General features: G+C 41.7%; 1 protein-coding gene across 3 annotated transcripts in view; it reads right to left on the reverse strand.

Annotated features, from left to right (window-relative positions):
• The window catches only part of RCAN2 (regulator of calcineurin 2), a 261,617-nt gene that overhangs the window by 14,772 nt on the left and 225,602 nt on the right, over nt 1-21,243 (reverse strand). For all 3 annotated transcript variants that reach the window (XM_032650011.1, XM_032650010.1, XM_032650012.1), the window contains 2 exons: nt 8,117-8,290; nt 5,811-5,982 (listed from right to left, as the gene is read on the reverse strand). In XM_032650011.1, the coding sequence (XP_032505902.1) occupies nt 5,811-5,982; nt 8,117-8,290 (346 nt within the window). The remainder of the gene's footprint in view (nt 1-5,810; nt 5,983-8,116; nt 8,291-21,243) is intronic.

Raw genomic sequence — 21,243 nt, forward strand, 5'->3', positions numbered from 1 at the left:
TATATATATATAAAATGTTTTTCAGGTTCTTTCCCATTATAGTTTATTACATGATATTGAATATAGTTCCCTGTGTATAAGTAGGTCCTTGTTGTTTATTTTATATATAGTAGTGTGTACCTATTAATCCCAAACTCCTAATTTATCCCTCCCCCCACCTTTCCCTTTTGCTAACCATAAGTTTGTTTTCTGTGTCTGTGAGTCTGTTTCTCTCTTATAAATAAGTTCATTTGTATCATTTTCTTTAGATCCCACATATAAGTGACATCATATGTTATTTGTCTTTCTCTGTCTGACTTACTACACTTAGCACGATAATCTCTAGGTCCATCCATGCTGCTGCAAATGGCATTATTTCATTCTTTTTTATGGCTGAGTAATATTCCACTGTATATCTATACCTCATCTTCTTTATCCATTCATCTGTCGATGGACACTTAGGTTGCGTCCATGTCTTGGCTGTTGTAAATAGTGCTGCTATGAACACTGGGGTGCATCTATCTTTTTGAATTAGTTTTCGTCTTTTCCAGATATATGCCCAGGAGTGGGATTGCTGCATCACATGGTAACTCTATTTTTAGTTTTTGAGGGAACCTCCATACTGTTCTCCATAGTGGCTACACCAATTTACATTCCTACCAACAGTGTAGGAGGGTTTCTTTTTCTCCACACCCTCTTCAGCATTTATTATTTGTAGACTTTTTGATGATGGCCATTCTGACTGGAGTGAGGTGATACCTCATTGTAGTTCTGATTTGCATAGAAAGCTTCTGTTTTATATAGACCTGTCCTTTAAAAAAAGCAGAGGATGGTGAATTCTGATCCACATGTCCTGCCTGACATTAGAGGAAAGCATCAAACTTGCTTTAAAGAACCAATGCTGTGGATACATTTTAGGAGGTGCCAATAAACAGAGAAATGAAATTTGGAGGAACAAATGTCTCAGTTCTTTTGTATTTTTAAAATGTCCTTTTGCAACAGTCTGGAATTTCTTTTGGAGAAATTAATTTTACTCTTCAAGAGAACTCCCTGGTTTTGCAAACTTTGCACTCTTCAAGGTAAGGGTGCTGGCTTCATTAATCCTTTCTGTTTCTCACCAGGGGCAGAGGGACGTATTTTAACTTACCAGCTGTGTAGCCTTGGGCAAATTACTTAACCACTCTGTGCCTCACATTCCCCAGCTGTATAAATGAGGAGAATAACACCACCTTCTCGTAGAGTCACAGTGAACATTAAATGAGATAATCTATATAGTAAGGTGTTTAGAACAATGCCTGACACACAGTAAGCCCCATATGTAAGTTTTAACCATTGTTTCTATTTACAGCTTTCCCCTTATTTATCTATTTTACTTACTTTCTGGATGAAAAACAGAACATATAGTCATGGAGACAGTGGTTAAAAATGTTTGAAATTGTGCCTCTCATATATTTTCCGGACTATGAATTTGTTCTCACTATAATAAATAGTACAGAGAGATGCTTCTCCAGTGTTGGGTGGCCCTGGTCTCATGTCGTAACATCCCATTAAGGATTTCAAAGGATCTCAGAGGAAACCCACAAGCTTGGGTTTGATCATGGTCCCTTCGTAATTGCACTGTTCCCTCCATGCTCGTTTCAAGAGCTTCTTTAGAAGTTCCGGGGAGCACAAGTTGCCCCTCTCTGGAAGAGGGTCACCAGTGTGCCTTGCTTAAAGAACGAGGTGCTGTTTTGCCCCTTCCTGTCTGAGCTAAGGCCTGTGTCCTCACTCTCCCATTTATCCTCCATGAAAGGGTCTAAATAGAGCACACGACTGCCTTCCATGGGCAGCTACACGTGCCAAAGCTCCCACAAGTCAGCTGGTTTGCCAACGTGATTCCGGGCCCGAGGACTGTCTCACGCCGGATCCCTGCTCAGAGATGCTCTTTTGTTAGAGTTACTTTTCTTCAGCATCCTTAGATTTCTGCATCCCTTCTCAGTCACTCAGCTGAACCAGCTGAGCACTATTTGTCATTCCTCCGAAGGAAGAAGAATACCATTCCTTTGATCATTTGAGTTGCTTTTCTCTGCTCTCATTCTAATTTATTTCTCTACTGCTGGAATTGAGGTAGTCATCCTTAACATGGAATGACTTATAATTTGTTACTGAAATGATTCTGCCTAGGGAACAAAAAATGAATTTTAGGGCTTCCCTGGTGGCGCAGTGGTTGAGAGTCTGCCTGCCGATGCAGGGGACATGGGTTCGTGCCCCCATCCGGGAAGATCCCACATGCCGCGGAGCAGCTGGGCCCGTGAGCTGTGGCCGCTGGGCCTGCGTGTCTGGAGCCTGTGCTCCACAGAGGGAGAGGCCACAACGGTGAGAGACCCGCGTACAGCAAAAAAAAAAAAAAAAAAAAAAAAAGAATTTTACTAAATTATTATTATTTTTTCAAATGGAAATGCTAGAAGTCCTCTTGGTGGAGAAAACATTAATTCAGTGCTGGCTGACTCAGTCTGGCTAAAGCCATAAAGCAGCAGCCATTTGCCAATGAAGAATTATCTCCAGGGGGGCTCATGCATTCATTCATTCGATATTTATTGAGCATCTACTATGTGCAAACTGCTATCAGGCCCTGGGAATACCAAAATGAATGAAACCTGCATTCTCCCCTCAAAAAGCAGAAAAGACAGAAAGATGAGCAACAGAAAATTACCACAAGGGGAAGTGAGCATTTGTGGAAAGTTCCAGGAGGAGACTGAAGGAGTAGTTCCTTGCCTTGGCACCTGGTTGGGGAGGGGGCAGAGGTGTGGGTGGGGGGATGCAGGCTGTGGCCCTGCCCTCTCATCAATGCGGCCGAAACAGCTGCCAGAGGCCCAGGCCTCTACTAGAACCTCTGTGATATTTTCGGCTCAATTGTTGGGTATAAATCATTCATCTGTGTGGGGTGCAGAAGCTTCAAGGACACTGGAACAGGACACGTGGATAACTAAATAAAAAGAAACAGCCTTAAACTGCTGGCAAGGAATGGAGAGAAGGATAAATGAAGAGAAGACACCCAAACTGCAGCTGTTCTATGGGACGCTGATATCAGTCACCTATAAAGAGCAGGAGAGTCTCCACATTCGCCGTTGCCCACATAGCGCACAGATCTTCATTTGCACACTTACAAGACCCTGGATTAGACTTTCTGGAAGTTATGATGGTGTTAGAGGTGACTGTCAAGGGAGGGTTGAGATAAATGTTCTGCCCATGTCAGAGCAGAGTTGGCCTAAAGTCCACCCAGGCAGCTAGGATCCTTAACAGAGACCATTGGATCTGGCCCAGTGATGGTCAGAAGAGCCAGGGTTGACATTTGTCTCCGCCCCCAACTAGCTGTGTCACCCCAAGCGAGTGTGTTCACCTCTCTACAGCTCGGTGGTCAGATCTGGAAAATGGGAATATTAATAGTGCCTACTTCCGTGTTGACTGCACCACAGGGCACTTCAAAACTGGTAGATTTACTTGGTAAGGGAAGGTGAGGCTTATAGGTTAGCGGCACAATTAAGGCAAAAGGCATGAATTTTTAACACTGTCGATAAATTATTCACAACTCTAAAAAGAACCCCCTTTTTTCTGCCTCCTTAAGACCATTTCCTTCCTACTTTCTCACTCCTCCGAACCAGGTTCTGTGAGCTTCCCTTCTGAGACCTGGTTCCCATTGCCTCTACTCCTTCTGCCTCTGTCAGTCCCAGGTCACACTGGTGCCTGGCAGTGCCCTCCAGACCTGGGACTCAGCTCAGTGAGCCAGTGCAGGCGTCTGAGACTTGTCCTTATCTTGCCTTTGCATCAAGCTTTGAGAACACTGACTATAAATGAATTTTCTTTTAGGCTCTGGATAAAAAATGATTTTCATTTACTGGATTACAGGGAGTAGACCAGAGGCCAGCTGGGATCCGAAAGTCTTGATTTAGCCTGGACTTCCTTTATAAAGAGTGAAGCAGGAAGAGTACTGCCTCAGGGCCCTGGTCCTGTCACTGGCAAGTCATTTCTACCCCCCTCTCTGGGCCTCAGTTTCCCCTCCTGTAAAATGCAAGTTGGCCAGTGACTCCTAGGTCCTCTAGCCAAGACCTTAGTGATTCTGTGTAGAGCTCTGTTTGCCGACATGCAAAACGGCTGTACCAGATGTTCGACTGTGTTCCTGTTAATATCTGCTTGGGAGTCAAATGAGCAGCTCCAAGGATGGCAGCTTTCGTTGGTCCTGCTGCTGAAGTGCCCTGAATTACTGGGAGAAATGGGTCATAGCCTTGACGAGCAGACTTGATGTATCTTACACACTCTACAACATTTGCACATACCTTGCATATGGGAGTGCATATGTCCAGGATTCCTGTATGTGGACTAGACTTTCAAGGAAATCACATTCCATAAACATCTCCCTTATTATTATATCGCTTTTTTCCTCAGCCCATCTTAGTAGTTAGACACCTACCGCTTCTCAGTAGTTGAAAACAATGGCTATTTTAAAGGCTCCGGGAAGCTGAGTGACTGCGCGGTGATTACAAAGAAACACCCAAAGACCCTCCCCTTGAAAGTGCTGTAATCTGACTTTAATGCTACACATGGGACAGCCAGTAATTCTCTTGCAGGGAGTAATTATTAATCAAATCTGAAGACCCAGTAGGATGGTCAGCTTTCCCTGAATTGCCTGGGAATTTCTTGGTTTTAGCATCACAAGTTCCCAGGACCCCTGAGTATGCGTGAACCAGGAGAGCGGGTCACCCTCATACCCAGGATTCTTAAATTTCAGTGTATGTAAGAATCAACACGTGTGCTCATTAAAACTGCAGATTTCTGCGGTGGGAGATTCTGATGCCAAATGTTTTCCTGACCACACTAAAAAGTACTGATATGAGCTTATTATAAATTTAACAGCCCCGGTATTTGGCTACCAGTGGTTCTTGAACTCATCTGCACATCAGAATCACCTGGGGAGATTTTTAAAAATACCAATGCCTGAGTTGACCCAAGTCAATTAAATCAGAATCTCTCGGGGTGCAGTCAGCCCCCTCTCACAGCGGGAGAACCACTGGAAGAGAGAGAAGACACAATGGCCATTATTTACCTTTGGATCTTTGGTGCCTAAAACCTCAGCTGCCACCTGGTTTCGGACCACCCACTCTCCCCCACTTCCTCTCCTGCTATAATATAGGAAAACTACTATGGAGTACAAGGTAGCGCCATCTGCTGAAACTGAGGACAGTATCACTTCTAGGCATAAAACATAAGCTTTTGGATAAGTGCGTCTGGAAACCATCTAAATGTCCGTCAACAGGAGAGTGGATGAATACAGAATGGTGGTGGAATTGCCCAGTGGAATACTACACTGCAGTGAAAATGAGAGCATCCAAACTACAGGTACCAACACTGGAACAAAATGACCACAGATTTTTCTAAAGTTAGAGGCTATTGTGACTGGCTTCATGGGGACTCAGAGGCTTCACTTTGGCAGGTGGCTTGTCTTGTAGCAGAAGATTCCTGGGCACAGCCATAAAACAAGGCTGCACAGCATAGAAGCCTCGTCGTGCTAGCTGGTAGAGCTCATTTTGCCTGTTTTGCAAACTTAGAATATCTTCATTGCAATCCAGAATTTGCACGGACTGACATTTTCGTGCCAGTTTCTGAATTGTTTTTGAACAGGTACAAAGTCTGACGCTGCATTTTCATTCATCATTCCTCTCGCTGGCCACATACAGCGATAAACCCATTAGAAATGCCGATGTTACCGGGAGCCCAGGATTTCAGGACTGTTATCTTGTTTGGCTTTTCTAAGTTGCTGACAAATATTTATTTTCAGGAAGGCCCACAGAGCTTACCTGGTCCTAGTTTGGCCACGGCATAGAGGAGGTCATAGTTAAGGACTGGTGTGGCATCACTGATGGGCTGCCAGCCGACAGGAGGAGAGGCAGGGGGCGAGATGAGAAACTGTTTGGCGGGCTGTGGTGGAGCCAAATGCAGTTTGTCTCCGTCTGTCTCTGGAGTCTGGACCTTTCAAACACAGTAGAAATGAAGACACATGGTTCATTGTGGCCTCAGATGTGCCATGTTGTTCCACTAAGACGCAGAGCCTGGCTTTCAGCCAGGTGTGACAAGTGAACCAATGAGCCAGGCTACGATAATAGTGACTACTGACCACATACCATGTGCTCAGTTACCTTATTTGATCTGCAGATAAGTGGATCTCAACATTTAGCTGCCTAAGAATGACCTGGGAAGCTTACTGAGTCGGATTGCTGAGCCCCGCTCCTGGAGTTTCTGAGATCGGGAGCAGGGCCTGAGAATCTGCATTGCTAACAAGTTCCCAGGCGATGCTGCTGGTGCTGGTCCTAAGACCCCTCCTTGCCCCTCCCCTCCCCTCCCCATCCTTTCTTCCCACCTTCCTATCTTTCTCCCTTCCTCTCTCTCTCTCTCTTTTAATTGAGGTGACAGTCACATAATTTGAAATTGAACCATTTTAAACTGAACAATTTCAGTGGCGTTTAGTATATGCCCGATATTGTGCAATCACCACTACTATCGAGATTCCAAGTATTTTTATTACCCCAGAGGAAACCCTGTACCCATTAAACAGTTACTACCATTTCTGCCTCTGGTCAGATCGTGGCAACCATCCATTTGCTTTCTGTTTCTACGGATTTGCGTATCCTGGACATTTCTTATAATCAACTCATAGAACACGTGATATTTTGCAACCAGCTTCTTTCACTTAGCATAATGTTTTCAAGATTCATCCATGATGTAGCATGTATTAGTACTTCGTTCCTTTTTATGGTTGGAAAATATTCTACTGAATGGACAGACTACAATTTGTATATCTGTTCACCCATTTTTGAACATTTGGGTTGTTTCTACCTTCTGGCTCAACCAACCCTAATAACCTGATTCAAAAGTGGGCTGAGGACTTGAATAGACACGTCTATAAAGAAGACATACAAATGGCCAATAGGTAAAAGATAAAAGGATCAACATCACTAATCATCAGGGAACTGCAAATCAAAACCATAATGAGATATCACCTCACACCTGTCAGAATGGCTATGATCAAAAGAACAAAAGACAACAAGTGTTGGTGTGAATGTGGAGAAATTGGAACTCTTCCACACTGTTGGTGGGAATGCAAATCGAGCAGCTGCCTTGGAAAACAAAATGGGGGGATTCCTCAAAAAAAATTAAAATAGAACTACCATGTGATCTAGCAATTCTACTCCTGGGTATTTATCCAAAAGAATTGAAATCAGGACATTGAACAAATATTAGCACTCCTATATTCATTGTAGCACTATTTGAAATCGTCAAGACGTGGATACAACCTAAATGTTCATGGACAGATGAATGGATAAAGAAAATATGATATATACATACAATGGGATACTATTCAGCTTTAAAAAGAAGTAAAGTCTATGTTCATTTCATTGTGTCATCTCTTCAGAGTCCAAAGGCCGAAATGATCCTTACAGACCAATAACAGATGGATTGAGATAACTAATAATGAAATGAAGACACTAATGAAACATTATGGACATTGATTTTCTACTGCTGTGGACTTCATAAATATTGCCAAGAATTACCCGTGCCTTTTTATAATAGCCAGAATTTATTCTTGGATAAAATAAAACACAATATTGATTTCCATATGTTTGTAACTTTTTCTCATGGATATGAATCACTGAAAAGGTATACAGTCCATTAAAACTGTCATATAATTTAATTATAACCCTGCTAGCTAAGTCGGGATCAGAGCATTCTTATTACAAGTACTAGCTGGCATTCACTGTGCATTTACGGAATGTTAAGCACTTTAACACACAGTAATTCATTTAATCCTCATAATGACAGTGTAGGGAGTATGTCACCATCCCCATTTTACAGATGAGGAAACTGAGGCCTAGTGAGGTTATGTAACCTGCCTAGATTAGAACCAAGACTGTTGGCCCTCAGAACCTGCTTTCTAAACCACTGTGCTGTCCCTGCCTGGGAATCATGACATAAGTTTGTTTCTCAGTGAACGAATTATAGACTACAAGCCAATCTGAAAGTAGAAAGGGCTCCATTTACACTTTGAAAAGGTAAAAAAAAAATAATGCAGGGCAAAAGGATTCACTTTGGTAAAGAATGATCTTACCTGTGCAAAGTAGAGTTTTAATTTTTTCCCTCTGAACTGGGTTTCATGAAGCTCTATCCTGGCTCGGGCTGCAGATTTGGGATTGCTGAAGTTTATTCGGACACGTCTGAAACTCTTAAATAGCTGGAACGTCACACAGTCATCATAGGTCCGGAACAGACCCTCAAATTTTTCCTGATAAAAACAAACACAGAGGAAAGCCCATTGGCCATATATCTTGTACTATGCCAGATCTGACAAAAACAAGTAACTAGATAAATAAATAGGCTCTTCCTAACATAAAATTAAAACAGAACACTGTAATGTACTTTTTTTCACCTGTTGGTCTGTTACCAGTTACTAAACGTGCCTGTGGATTCTGTCAAAGGATTCATAACCTGTGTCTAAGGATCTGTAGGGGGACCAGTGAATGGGGTTAGAAATTAATGAAAAACCTGACAATTATGCAAAGTGTTGGGTGTTTCAACATATATGTGTTTATTTCTGGGAGAGGGATCGTAATGGTCATAGGATTCTCAAAGGAGTCCATTATCTCCGAAACATTATAGCTATTGAGTAAAGCATGTGGTGGCCACTGCTAGTGATTATCAAGCTTGGGGGCACTGTTCTTGCCTACATATATGGGAGCCCACACGACCCAAAATCCTTCTAGTCAGGCAGTGCCATGTGATTAGTTCTGGTCAATGAAATGGGTACAGAAAGCAGGAAAAAAGCCCTCGAGAAAATTTTCAGTCTCTTTCCCTGAAGATGCCATGTGCTCCAGATGGTAGCGTAGTCAGAAGTAGGATTCTCCTCAGCCTGGGTCTCTGAGTGACTCTGTGGAACAGAAAACATCTTTTTCCCAACTCCCACCCCATCCTATAGCTCACTTTGCCTTGGCAAAGGAAAAGAACTCTCTAGTGCGTGAAACCACTGAGATTTGTGGATATTTCTGCAGTACAACCAAACCTATCACAATACAAAGCAATAATTAAAAAATTTTGATTTGACACAAATTTCAATTCAACTGAAGAAATATCCATTCAATGCTCACTTTGTACAAAGGATGGTCTTTAGGTTTTAGAAGGCTACAGAGATGAGGATCGTTTTGTTCTGAATCTCAATGATCTAAGAATCTAAGGTGAGAGGCAGACACAGACACAAATAAGAGAACACCTGCAAGAATGGGGAACGACGTAAAGGAAAACTAGAGAATTAAAATAAATACATATATATATATTAACACCACCTATCTAGTTCCTCTTAGTTTAAAAAGTAAAAAAAGATCCTATTATGAGTAACAAAACCAGTGCATGTTAAGTTACTCTGTGTTCTTAAAGGAGAAATTGTCACTAAGGAAATAACATCTATTAAAAAAATAAAACAAAAAAACGCTGATTCTTTTATTTCTACAATAAAAGGCATTTTGTCATAAGAGTTCAAGTGAGAATGAAGATGCATGAAAGATTAATACTGCAAGATTCATTGCATTTGCATTTGTAAGGGACAAAAGGGATAATTAACTCAGCCTCTCCCTCCTCACCTCCATCATTTTACAAATCAGGGCTCTGAGGTCTGAAGAGACGAGGACCTGCCCACGGTCACATGGGCAGTTATTGGCAGAGCCAGGACCAGAATACAGAGATGTTTTCAATTACATCCATAATTACCCTGCTAGACCGAGAGGGAGAGATCGTTGCATTAATAAGAGCAAGAGATGGAGAGCAATAAGCTTCCCCAAGGCTCCTGTGTGACCACATCTAATAGAATCAACAAGGTGATGTCAGGTTAGAGAATCACTGCCCTCCGAGGCTGCATGGGAAGAGGAACTCAGATGTCCGGGAAGGTCTTCCTGCCTCTTGGACATCCAAGTGAACTTGTCTCAGACCCTCAAGTCCAAGGCTTGTGATCTTTCCAAAGGCTGCTGCACATTTCTGAGATTCCCCAGTGTGTGGCCCACCATAGTTTCTCCCATTTTTGACTCATGTCTACACACACTTGTTGTCTTTTTTTTTTTTCTGTGTGTATGTTTTTTGTTTGTTTTCTGTTTTTATTTTTGTTTACATATAAGGATGTTTATTGAAACCTTGGTGGCCATGGCAATTTTTTTTAAAGAATTTGAATGTCATTAATAGGGAACCTCTTTTTTTTCTTTATGTATTTTTTTCCACATTTTTTTAATTGAGTGAAAGATTCTTTACGTTCTATAGAACTTTTATAATTTTCAAAAGATTCACACACACGATTTCATAATAATCCCATAATAACCCTTTTCAAAACAGCTTTTTGTTTCAGTTTCATGACATTTATGGAGAGATTTGAGGGGTTCTTCCTCCTTTTCAGGCTCTGTTCTTATTCCTCTTTCCTTAGCAAGAACAAAACAGGGGTCTTTCCTTGTTTGTTCCTTGGGTATTTTTCATTCTCAACTCTCAAACCTTGGGATCAGCCAACTCCCAGGCCTGGGGCTTAAGCCTGGGGCTTCCTAAGAATTTCTTAGGAATTCTTTCCCAACACTCCTGTGTTTTCCTGAACAAGAATCCTGGTGAATAAAACGCTTTCCGGTTCCTCGCAATGGGAATAGTCTCGGCTGGTAAAATCAAAGCTGGTGGTTTGATTAATCTGAGAATTTTCAGGAATGGGAGGAATTAAGAAATTAAAAGATCTTATTTCTATGTGGCATATCATATCTTTTAGGACAAAATCCATGGGTTTCTTTGTTGCTCTCTGTTTTGCCATTTCTAGTGTGGGAGTTTCCTTCCTGCCCCCTCCCCAGGACCTCAGCATAGCCTTGGGGGAGGAGGTGTTCTTTTCCTTGGAGTCTAATTCCTTGCTTTTTGTTTTATGTCTTCTTTATGCTTCCCATCTCAGCCTTTTGGCCTCAAGAGCCTGGATTAGGAGAAAGGAATCCAGGAGGCGAGGCTTCAGGCTTAGTGCAGGGGTTATATGAATGTCAGACGTCAGTGACGACTGCAATTATTTTCTCCACTATTGTACTCTTCAAAAGAGGGTCCCAGGTAGCTAATACAGGCAGCAAGCTGGAGGTGGCGGGTGACAGAAGCCTCTTTGATATCACTTGTTTTGGGCTTAGGCCAAAAGCAAAAAGAGGTCTTCCACCAGACCGGGGGTGCAGCCCAGGGCTCAGAGACCAGGGTTTTCACTGGCCCATCTGGGGCCCCTCTCTATAATGATAATAATAACAAACAACTAATTTTTACTTGGCTTGTCCCCTCTGCACAGGTCTTTTGAGAACTTGTAGTGGTGGGGGTGACGGCTGGCCAAGCACTGGGAATTTGCTGGCTATCTCTATTTTTTTTCCCACTAGTGACATGACAAACATTTCATTTGCTGAGGCAGGGGGATACCAGAGCAAACTGGTGAGAGGCAGACCCAGCGCAGTGAACGTGCCAGGTGTACCCTTAGACAAAGCAGTGACTTGATCAGAGCCAGCCCCAGGGGTTTTCCACCTGCCTTTACAGCAAATTTTCTATGGTTTTGATGCCCAGGCTCCCACCAGGCACACAGTAATATTTTCCTGACCTTTGGCTGCCAGTTTCCTCCAGTCTGGTACCCCACAAACACAATAAGTTAATTCCTCAATAGTTAATCTCTTTTTAGCCACTGGTTTGGACAAAGCTGTACAACGATGATCTCAAACTCTGGTCTCTGGATCTTGCTACACACAAAAATGATGGAAGATCCTAAAGAACTTTTTTTTTTTCAATTTATTTTATTGAAATATACTTGATTTACAATGTTGTGTTAACTTCTGCGGTGTAGCAAAATGATTCAGTTATAAATATATATACACATTCTTTTTCATATTCTTTTCTCTTACGGTTCATCAGAGGATATTGAATATAGCTCCTTGTGCTATACAGTAGGACCCTGTTGTTTATCCATTCTAGATATAAGAGTTTGCATCTGCTAACCCCAACTTCCCAATCCATCCCTCCCCTCCCCCCACCCTCCCCCTTGGCAACTACAAGTCTGTTCTCTATGTCTGTGAGTCTGTTTCCGTTTTGGAGATAAGTTCATTTGTGTCATATTTTAGATTCCACATATAAGTGATATCATATATTTGTCTTTCTCTGCCTGACTTACTTCGCTTAGTATGAGAATCTCTAAGTCCATCCTAAAGAACTTTGTTAATGTGAATTTTATCTATTCATGTTTATTGTACTAGAAATTAAGACTGAGAAATTGAAAAATATTTATTTATAAATTCATCTCCTAGTAACAATCATAAATCCATCATATGACAAAATAATCTTTTTATGAAAAATAACTGTTTTCCCCAAAAAGATAACATTTAATGAGAAGACTGGCCTGGTTTTAGATTTTTGCAAATCTCTTTCATTTCTGCTTTCATAGAAGAGACCTGGAATCTCATATCTGCTTCTGTTACGTTATGCTGTTTTGTCTGAAGGGTTTGAAGAAAAGCTGGCCTCACCCAAATATGTGGTTGGAAAAGGGAAGAGCATTGCAATAGCCTTTCAAATAATTGTGAATATTCTTCCTTGATACTTCATCAAAACTCAACTAGTGGCAGTTCCTAAAAGTCTATTGCAATGTTGAATCTGAAGCCATAATCAAATAACATTTTTATTTGATTATATTAAAATCCGTTAATCTACTTTGCACCTTTAGTGGATTTTTTACTCATGCAGGATTCTGTCATAGTGTACCTCGGTCATTTGGAAAATATTGGTTCCTTGAGTTATACAGCTTTTCCAAATGTTGACACATTTCATTACACAATATCAAAAATCACATTCACTAATATTACCACCTATCTTATCAAAAAGTCTTTCCATATTGGAAAGCTGTCATAGCCTTGTGGGTGGATACAAGTTTTCCAAAATTCTAATTTTTGCTTGAAAGTCTGTTCTTTATCATTGGCAACAGACACTGCCAGTTATTTTCCTTCAAGGACACACTCATTCATTCGTTTTTGATATAATGTCCGCCAAATATCTATGTCTGCATAACTGTGGTTTGTCTGTTCGTTGTTCTTTCTGTGTTCCAGGAGGAAAATAAGTATCTAGTGCAGCTTAGAACATCTTAGAACATTTTCTCAAGTCACACATTGTATTTTGGTATGCCACAGAACTGTTTTATGTGTACTTCTCACTTCGTTATTCAGATTATTAAAAAGGCATGTGCTCAAGAATAAAGAGTTAATAAAACCAATAACCTTAACTGCTTCATCAAGGACATTCTGAAGTTAAACAGGCATTTTTCTTTATTGCACTTTTTTGTTTTTAACTGTGTGTGTGTGGCTGTGAAGAATACAAATGCTAGTAAGTACAGTTAGGTGCCACTGCACTGATTCATACCAAAGTACCAGGAGTTTTAACCACTATTGTTTTTGCACCATGGGTGTAAATGTCAACATGGTTGACAAAGCAAATAATGTCTTAGTGTTATTATGGAAATAGTTTTGACCTCATGGGAACTTCCAGAAGTCTGTAGATTACTCTTTGAGAACTGCTGCATGATAGGACTTCAGAAAAAGTAAGGATTTAGTTGGCATGGGGTGAAGACAAGGGGTCTAGTGAAAATCTTAAGGGTACAGCATGATGGAGGTCAAGGAATGGTCTGCCTCCACTTGAGTGATGCCCAGGGGATAAATGTCGTCAAGAGTAATCTAGGGGGCTTCCCTGGTGGCGCAGTGGTTGAGAGTCTGCCTGCCGATGCAGGGGACACGGGTTCGTGCCCCAGTCCGGGAAGATCCCACATGCCGCGGAGCGGCTGGGCCCGTGAGCCGTGGCCGCTGAGCCTGCGCGTCCGGAGCCTGTGCTCCGCAACGGGAGAGGCCACAACAGTGAGAGGCCCGCGTACCGCAAAAAAAAAAAAAAAAAAAAAAGAAAAGAGTAATCTAGGATTGGTATGGGGAGGATGTGGAGGGATTATTTTAGAACACGAATTGTACTCTTAGAAAAATTAACAAGGGGCTCTAGAGAAGAAAGTGAGAGAGGCTAGGAGAGGATGTTGATGGGAGAAGAAGGACCAGGGGTGAAGAGTGGTGGTGGATGAGGACGTGAACACAGGGGAGGATGCTGTGTCAATGGAGGGTATCCTGAGAAACTGACACCCTTAGCAGGGTAGACAAGATAACCAGAAAAGGAGAGTGTGGTAGGTGGTAAGGCCATGCAGGTCTGGGGGGCTTGAGGTCCAAAGCAGAATTTGATATTTTTACCCTCATCAATTTTTATCAGCTTCACCCTTTATATAGCAAGGATTACAAGGTACACATAAAGACATTTCAGGTAGTATGCCTGAAAATTGTGAAAGTGGCTGCTTACCAGAGAATGGAGATCCAGACCTAACTCAGGCCACATGTGAAATCAAATAATTCTATGGTTTCAAATAGGAACACTTTGGAATTTAACATTTTCTACCTTTAAATGTATTTGCTTTTCTTGAGTAGTCTGGACAGTGTGGAGGCAGGTATAGACGAATTGCTACCAATAGAAGCATTGGTCGCTTTCCCTGGAGAAGTTCACTGTGGTTTTCCTTAAACCTTCTTACTTTATCTCTGTTATAATTAGACCTTTATTTATTATTTGTGCCCCACATTAAAAACAGATTCTAACATGCCTTATAAAGACATATAAGAACAAAATAAAACAAAACCAGAAATCGGGTAGAGAAAAAGAGGAAAACAAGGGTAGAAAGATAAAGCCAAGAAGGAGGACTCTTCAGAAAAGGTGAAGAGCTTCTCATAGAGTCTTGACCATTTGCCACGGGTGGGCCAACATTTGGCCACTAATTTTTCTCAAAGCTGACATGATATGATAATCCTCAGCAGTTATGCAATTCTCAGGGCCAACAGGGTAAAGATGAGCCTGGTCTTAAAACCAGGCAGAAGGATCTGTCCAGGGTCCTCATAAAGAAGCTCCGGTGATGTGGAGAATGCTGGCCTCAGTGGCTACAGAACACAGATCAAGTAGCAGGTGATTCATTATAGTTTCCGATCAAAATGGAAGCAACAATTATTTTTTAAGTCAACAGCCTTTAACAGCATCCTCAGGACTTAGGAAGTACTCAATGGATTCTACTTGATTGGTTGATACAAAAACCCCAAGGTATATTATAGACTATCAGAACATTGAAATATTACCTTCAGTTTAGTTCTAAACCAGACAGGTTGCAGATAAAAAATATTGTCTAATATATTATCTCATTAAATCTTCACTAAAGCCCTTTGAAGGAGAGTTGGAATTACTATTATCCTTGAGTAACACATGAAAGCCAAAGAAGTGAATGACCTCCGCAAGGTCACCCGACTAACTAGTTAGCAAAACCAGAACTAGTAAGGTCAAGTTGTTTATACTACCGATATACCATGGATGCCATGCAAACAAGTGAGAAGTCTGAAAAACCAAAATGAGAAAAACCAGCTTTCCTTGTCCATCCAGAAGAAGAGTCCTATCCTGGAAAACGTGGCTGCCAGAGAAATCCAATGGTGACTTTACTGCGTTCCAAACGATGCTTTATGCCTTCATATATTTTTCAATTTTCTCAGTTATGATCCCTTTGGGTATAAATTATCTCAATAAGAAATTCAGCTTCCCTCAAAATCTCAAGGCTCTCGTCTGTCAGATAACACCTCCCAGAAACAGCTGAGGAATGAAACAATTCATTTAGGTTTATCACTTCTCAGTGGATGCTCCGGGTGAGCCCTGTGCAAATCCCATGTTTAAGGATCATACTGGATTTTATAGGCTGCTCAGGAGGGCCTCCTGTCAAAAGGACTGTTATTGTAAACCTTCCATAATGCAGGCTCCTTACGTGACAGGCATAACCAGGCCTGCATGTAGGGATTTTTTTTTCATCTGGATTTTAACCTGTCAGGATTTCTTAGGCCAGGCAGACTTGTGTTAAATCATGCTTTGTTCCCTTTGTGGTCCTGATATTACTTAAATTAAAAAAATCATTGTGAAAGGAGGCTCTCAACTCTTCCTTGCTGATAAAAGAAGAGGACAGACCTCATGTCGCATAACGGCTCAAAAAAAAAAAAGATAATTCACTGGTAAAGGCACAAAAGACTTTATCCCTTCTCAGTGGAGTCCTTGTGAGAGACAAAGATCTAAAACTCAGATCCAAACTCCAAAAGGAGCTACTTTGTCCTAAAACCTCATGAATTCATCACACGCCTTTCTCGGCAGAATGCTTTCTGTGGTCTGTGTTTGGTTCTGTTCTTTCATTCCCAGCAGTGACCCTAAAGTTCACAGAGGCTGGATAACATTGCCATGTGAGCATCCATTTTTACTTCTCTTTAGTTAAGGAAATCTCTGGTTCTCTACTTCCACTAAGCCGCCATCTATGCATTTAGAACTGGAAAAACAAAACTTCCCAAACTCCTCCAAAACTAAGAAACCGTACAAGGGCTAGAAACTGGAATGACCTTGGAATAGGGGTGAATCTAAGTATCGTGGAGCCTGAAGCTTTTACAACTTGGGAAGCCCTCCTGAAGCAAAATAATACAAAATTAGGCATGAAGTTAGAATTTTGTTTTTGAATGAGAACCAAAAAATTCATAAGGAATAACTTTTGCAAAATTTACAGACTATATATGACCATGGGAACAGGCCACAGGGCCCTACCAGGGCCTTGGTAGAGACCCACGCAAATGAGGGGCCCTTAAGCTGCAACTTCATTCACTTCCCAGGAAGTATGACCGAGGGAATTATGAGTCACCTGGGCCATCACCAAGTAGTCAGCAGTCTAGGTTTTCAGAATAGCTAAAACAAGTACAAGGCTTATATAACTCTCAGCTGATGACGTTCATTTCCCTAAACGTTTGAATCACCAGGATGAGAACCAAGAAACTAAAATCTGCAAAGTTTCCGCCCAGGTCTCATATTATAGATGACTGAGTTCCTGCCACACATGAACCCATTTTGTAAATACCCAAGATGGAGGCCTGAGGAGAAGGAACAAGTAAGGGGGTTGCTTGGACCCCGTCCTGCAGCTGCTCAGTAAGGGCTGGTAAGTGCCAGACGGGGGGACCAAGAGAGGAGCTTACAGGTGGCGCTGTCTGCGTGCCTACGATCCTTGCACAGCAACTGCCCATGCTTTGGGTGAGGAAGACCCTCCCAGCACCTGAATGCAGGACTGGTTCTGGTGGGTCTCACTGCTCCCACCAGTGAGACCAGGGGACCGTGGAGCCTGGCTATGCCAAGCAAGATACCATCTGTGGATGCCTGCATGCCTCCTTCCTGCCCCAGGACACTTGTAAGCCTCCCAAGGGGTCTCTGAACACCTAGGGAGTGGCAGGGAGGAGCACCCCGACCTGTAAGGGGGATGGGCCAGGAAAACGAGACCCCTGAGAAAGTGGTTATGAGCACAGTTGCCTGTTACGTGCCATAAAGTTGGACGTCTCTGCATGGTTATAAATACAAAGGGAGCATCCGACAGTCCTTTTACAGCTGCTACATTTCAGTTTACAGTGTCAATGGCTGCCTGGGTTCGAGGCATTTGCTGAGAGCTAACGGCTGCTACATCCTTCTCTGGGCCAGCAGCTCCTCTTCTCTGATGGTTAATCTGCAAGAATGCCTGCGGCTATCATCAGCCCTGATTAGCCACAGGCTCTAATTGCGCATGCGTCATTGATGAACGGCACGGCTCCCTTTACAGCTTACCTGAGGACAGGAACTGCATTCTAAATTTATTTAAATATTGATTTACCCATTAGAGATCGATAAAGAGAGGCAATATAAAGCCACGTTACTAGCATAGACTCTAGACCCACACTGCCTAGTTCAAATCCCAGACCCAGGATTTGTGCAACCTTAAGCAATTTACTTACCCAACACCTCAGTTTTCTTATCTGCAAAACGGGATAATAACAGAATCTACCTCACAGTGCTGTTCTGAGCATTAAGTAAATTAATATATTTAAATCACTGAGAACAATAAGTTTATTCGAGCTGTTAATATTATGATTCCCACATTTGAAGATAAACAATGTTTTGTTTATATGTCTGTATTTGGTCCGCTGGCTCTAGCTGTACAAATCTCCCTATATCTAAATCCAAGTATATAAATATATCTATGCCTACATCCATCTATATTTGTATCTATACTTGTACCTGTATCTAATCCTTAAAATATTAAGAGAAATCATAGGAATGCTCAGAACGATATCTCGTATAAAATTTAGTCTAATTATACTAAGGTGATTTTATTGATGTTATCTACTTAAAATGTAAAGCCCCAATTAACCATCAAGATTTCTTTCTTGGCTGCTAAGCTTTAAAAGTTTCCTTTAAAAAAACAATGTGGTAAATTAAATAATTCTAAGGAGGAAATCAACTGGGTCATTGCCTTCAATCTTTGCCTTTGGAAACCCTGCACCATTAGCAGGGGCTGAGGCTCAGAGAGACAGTGAGTAAATCGCAAAGACAACAGCCCCTACTGGAAATATCTGAAGCTCAGACGAATAGGAGATTTGTTAAGCCTTTCCCACCTGTCTCCTTTCACCTGTCCGAATGCACCTCAACTATCTTTTAGACAAACCCGTCTCCAGAACTCTAGTCCCCATATTCCGCTGTTGCCTGGACATTTCCTTTGGGTTATTCGATAGGCGCCTTAAACTTCATGCCTCTAAAGCCACATTCTTTGTGGGGGGCAACCTCTAAATCTGCTTCTCCTCTTTCTCAACAAATGGACCCCATCTACTCAGTTGCTCAAGCCAGGAAGCTGAATGTCATCCTGGTCTTTTCCCTCTCCCTCACCCCATATCCCAGCAGTCAGCTTGTGTTCTCTCAATCTTCCAGCATCTACTCTTCATCCTCACCAACTCCCTGGCTCGCCACAGCTCTCCCGATGGCCGCACTAGGTCCCCCAGCTTCAGTCTGGCCACCCTCGAATCAACCTTGAAAGTCTACTGCAAGACAGGTCTTTCTAAAAAAGAAAATGCTGATGATATAGTTCTTCCATAAAATCCTTCGGTGGCTTCACAGAGCTTCTAAGAACATGGCGTGGCTTAGCATGAAAGGCCCTTTATAAAATGGCCATCAGTCACCCACAAATCACACATTCTACCCTTTGCCTAATCTGTACTCCAGCAAATTTCCACTTATAGGTTCCGAAAGGCAGCCTATTCTGTATCTCCAAGCCGTCTCTCACTTGTTCTCTCTTCTGCCTGTGACACCCTTTTCCTTCAGATAGCTTCTTTTCTTTCCCTTTATTTTTTTCCAGTTTTATTGAGATATAATTGACATTTTGCATACGTTTAAGGTATACAACATAATGATTTGATAAACATATATATTGGAAATGATTGCCACAATATGTTTAGTTATCATCCATTACCTCACATAGTTACACATTTTTTTTCTTGCGAAGAGAACTTTTAAAATCTATTCTCTTAGCAACTTTCAAATACACGATACAGTGTTGATGACTACAGTTATCATGTTGTATATTCCATCCCCATCAGATAACTTCTAATTGTCTCTCAAGTCCCAGCTTGGGTCTCATCTGAGAAATCCTTCCTGAACCCTACTGAGGTTTACACAGCCTCCCACGGTGCTCCCATAACAGAGTTATCTACTTAGTGAAGGTAACTGCTCCCTTACTAACTAGACTGTAAGAACTTCAAGGGTAGGAACAGCTCATGTTTTTGTCCTGTGTCCTTTGTTCATGGATTCATTATTGAGTGCCAACTGTGTACCGTGCATGATGGCTGCTCTATGGGATGGGCTCACTTGGTAATGAAATGAATAAAACAACGTGGATAGAACTGTCCTCCTCACCTCCCCCTGCTACCTTTTGGTGAATTTTTTCTTCTCTTCAAAGCTACATTCAATAAAATCAGCAAATACGTACCGAACACATGGATCCAGATCCTCCACGTTATAATGTAACAGGGAAGCCCAAATCAAATTCTACACATTTCTTTCCTGAAAACTTTCTTGACCCCTTCCCCTGACATACCCTTCCTCCATCTAGGTTTAATCTCCACTTCCTTCGGTTATTTAAGACACTCTGAATCTCTTTTCAGAATAATGGATCATCAAAGGGTGTGTGTGTGCACGGAGAAGGGGAAGAGGTCAAGTAAGACTTCAGGTAAAATATGGTAAATGAAAGGTGGATAGAATTTCGATGTGTGGAAATGAGGTGGCGGGAGACTTTAGACAAAGCTTTTTGTTCCAGACAAGGACAGCATTATCAAAGGATTTATATATTCCTATTAATCTGAGGCCACCTCTAAGAAAAGGGACTTCGGGGGACCGAGGACAAATGTAACAGTCCTAAGCCACATTTCCATGGGCGTGGCCTTGCTGCCCGTTCACAACTGTTATTAATTACTCGTAGAAAACGTAAAACAAATAAGCTTTGAGATTTCATTATTTTAAGGGTCAGCTCTTACATGTTTCTTATGACATTTTCCTAGCAGTCTGCTCCACTGAATACATTTCATTTGAACCCTAAACTACAGGTCGTGGGCCTACTGAGGCAGACAGGACAAAGTGCTTGCCAGCTCCCACACCAATTTAGGAAATGTCCCCTCTTGAGCACATCATGCAGTGTTGTAGTTGAAAGAGGGAGGAAATGTATTTCTAGAAACAAGCAGTGTTCTCTCAAGATTGAAATGAAGCCTCTGTTTTAATATTCGGCTGTCAATAATTGATGAGGACATTTTTAGTATGTTTAATCTTAAATGAAAGGGCTAAATCCTAAATATGTTCCATATCACATCCTTCTGAAGACAGGCAATTTCAAATTAAATCCATTCATTTTGCCATTTGGCATACGATCAAAGCAAACTTTTCAAAGCCAGCGTGGTATCCTTAACTAATTCTTTCCCTGAAATTGAGATGGCATTTGCATTCTTTTGAGATGCAGATATGAGCAAATTCTAATGACTCAATCTTTAAATCTAGAAAGAAAACACACAGCTTGTTATGTTCCCAATCGTCTTCCTCTCTCTTCCTTTTCCTCCTCTCAGTTACACCTTTTCTATCTTATTTGGGTTTTATTCTCTCTGCGCTTTAGATAAAGACGTAAGAAGAATATACGTTATAATAGAAACCTTATATAAAATGAAATCTCTCATGTTCAGATTCCTTGAGATTTCAAACTAAAATGATTGTTTCAACCTGTCACAAATTTGGGACACAAGACACCTAAAAGAA

Source organism: Phocoena sinus, chromosome 11, assembly GCF_008692025.1.
Source record: "Phocoena sinus isolate mPhoSin1 chromosome 11, mPhoSin1.pri, whole genome shotgun sequence".
In the NCBI taxonomy this organism is placed as follows: Eukaryota; Metazoa; Chordata; class Mammalia; order Artiodactyla; family Phocoenidae; genus Phocoena; species Phocoena sinus.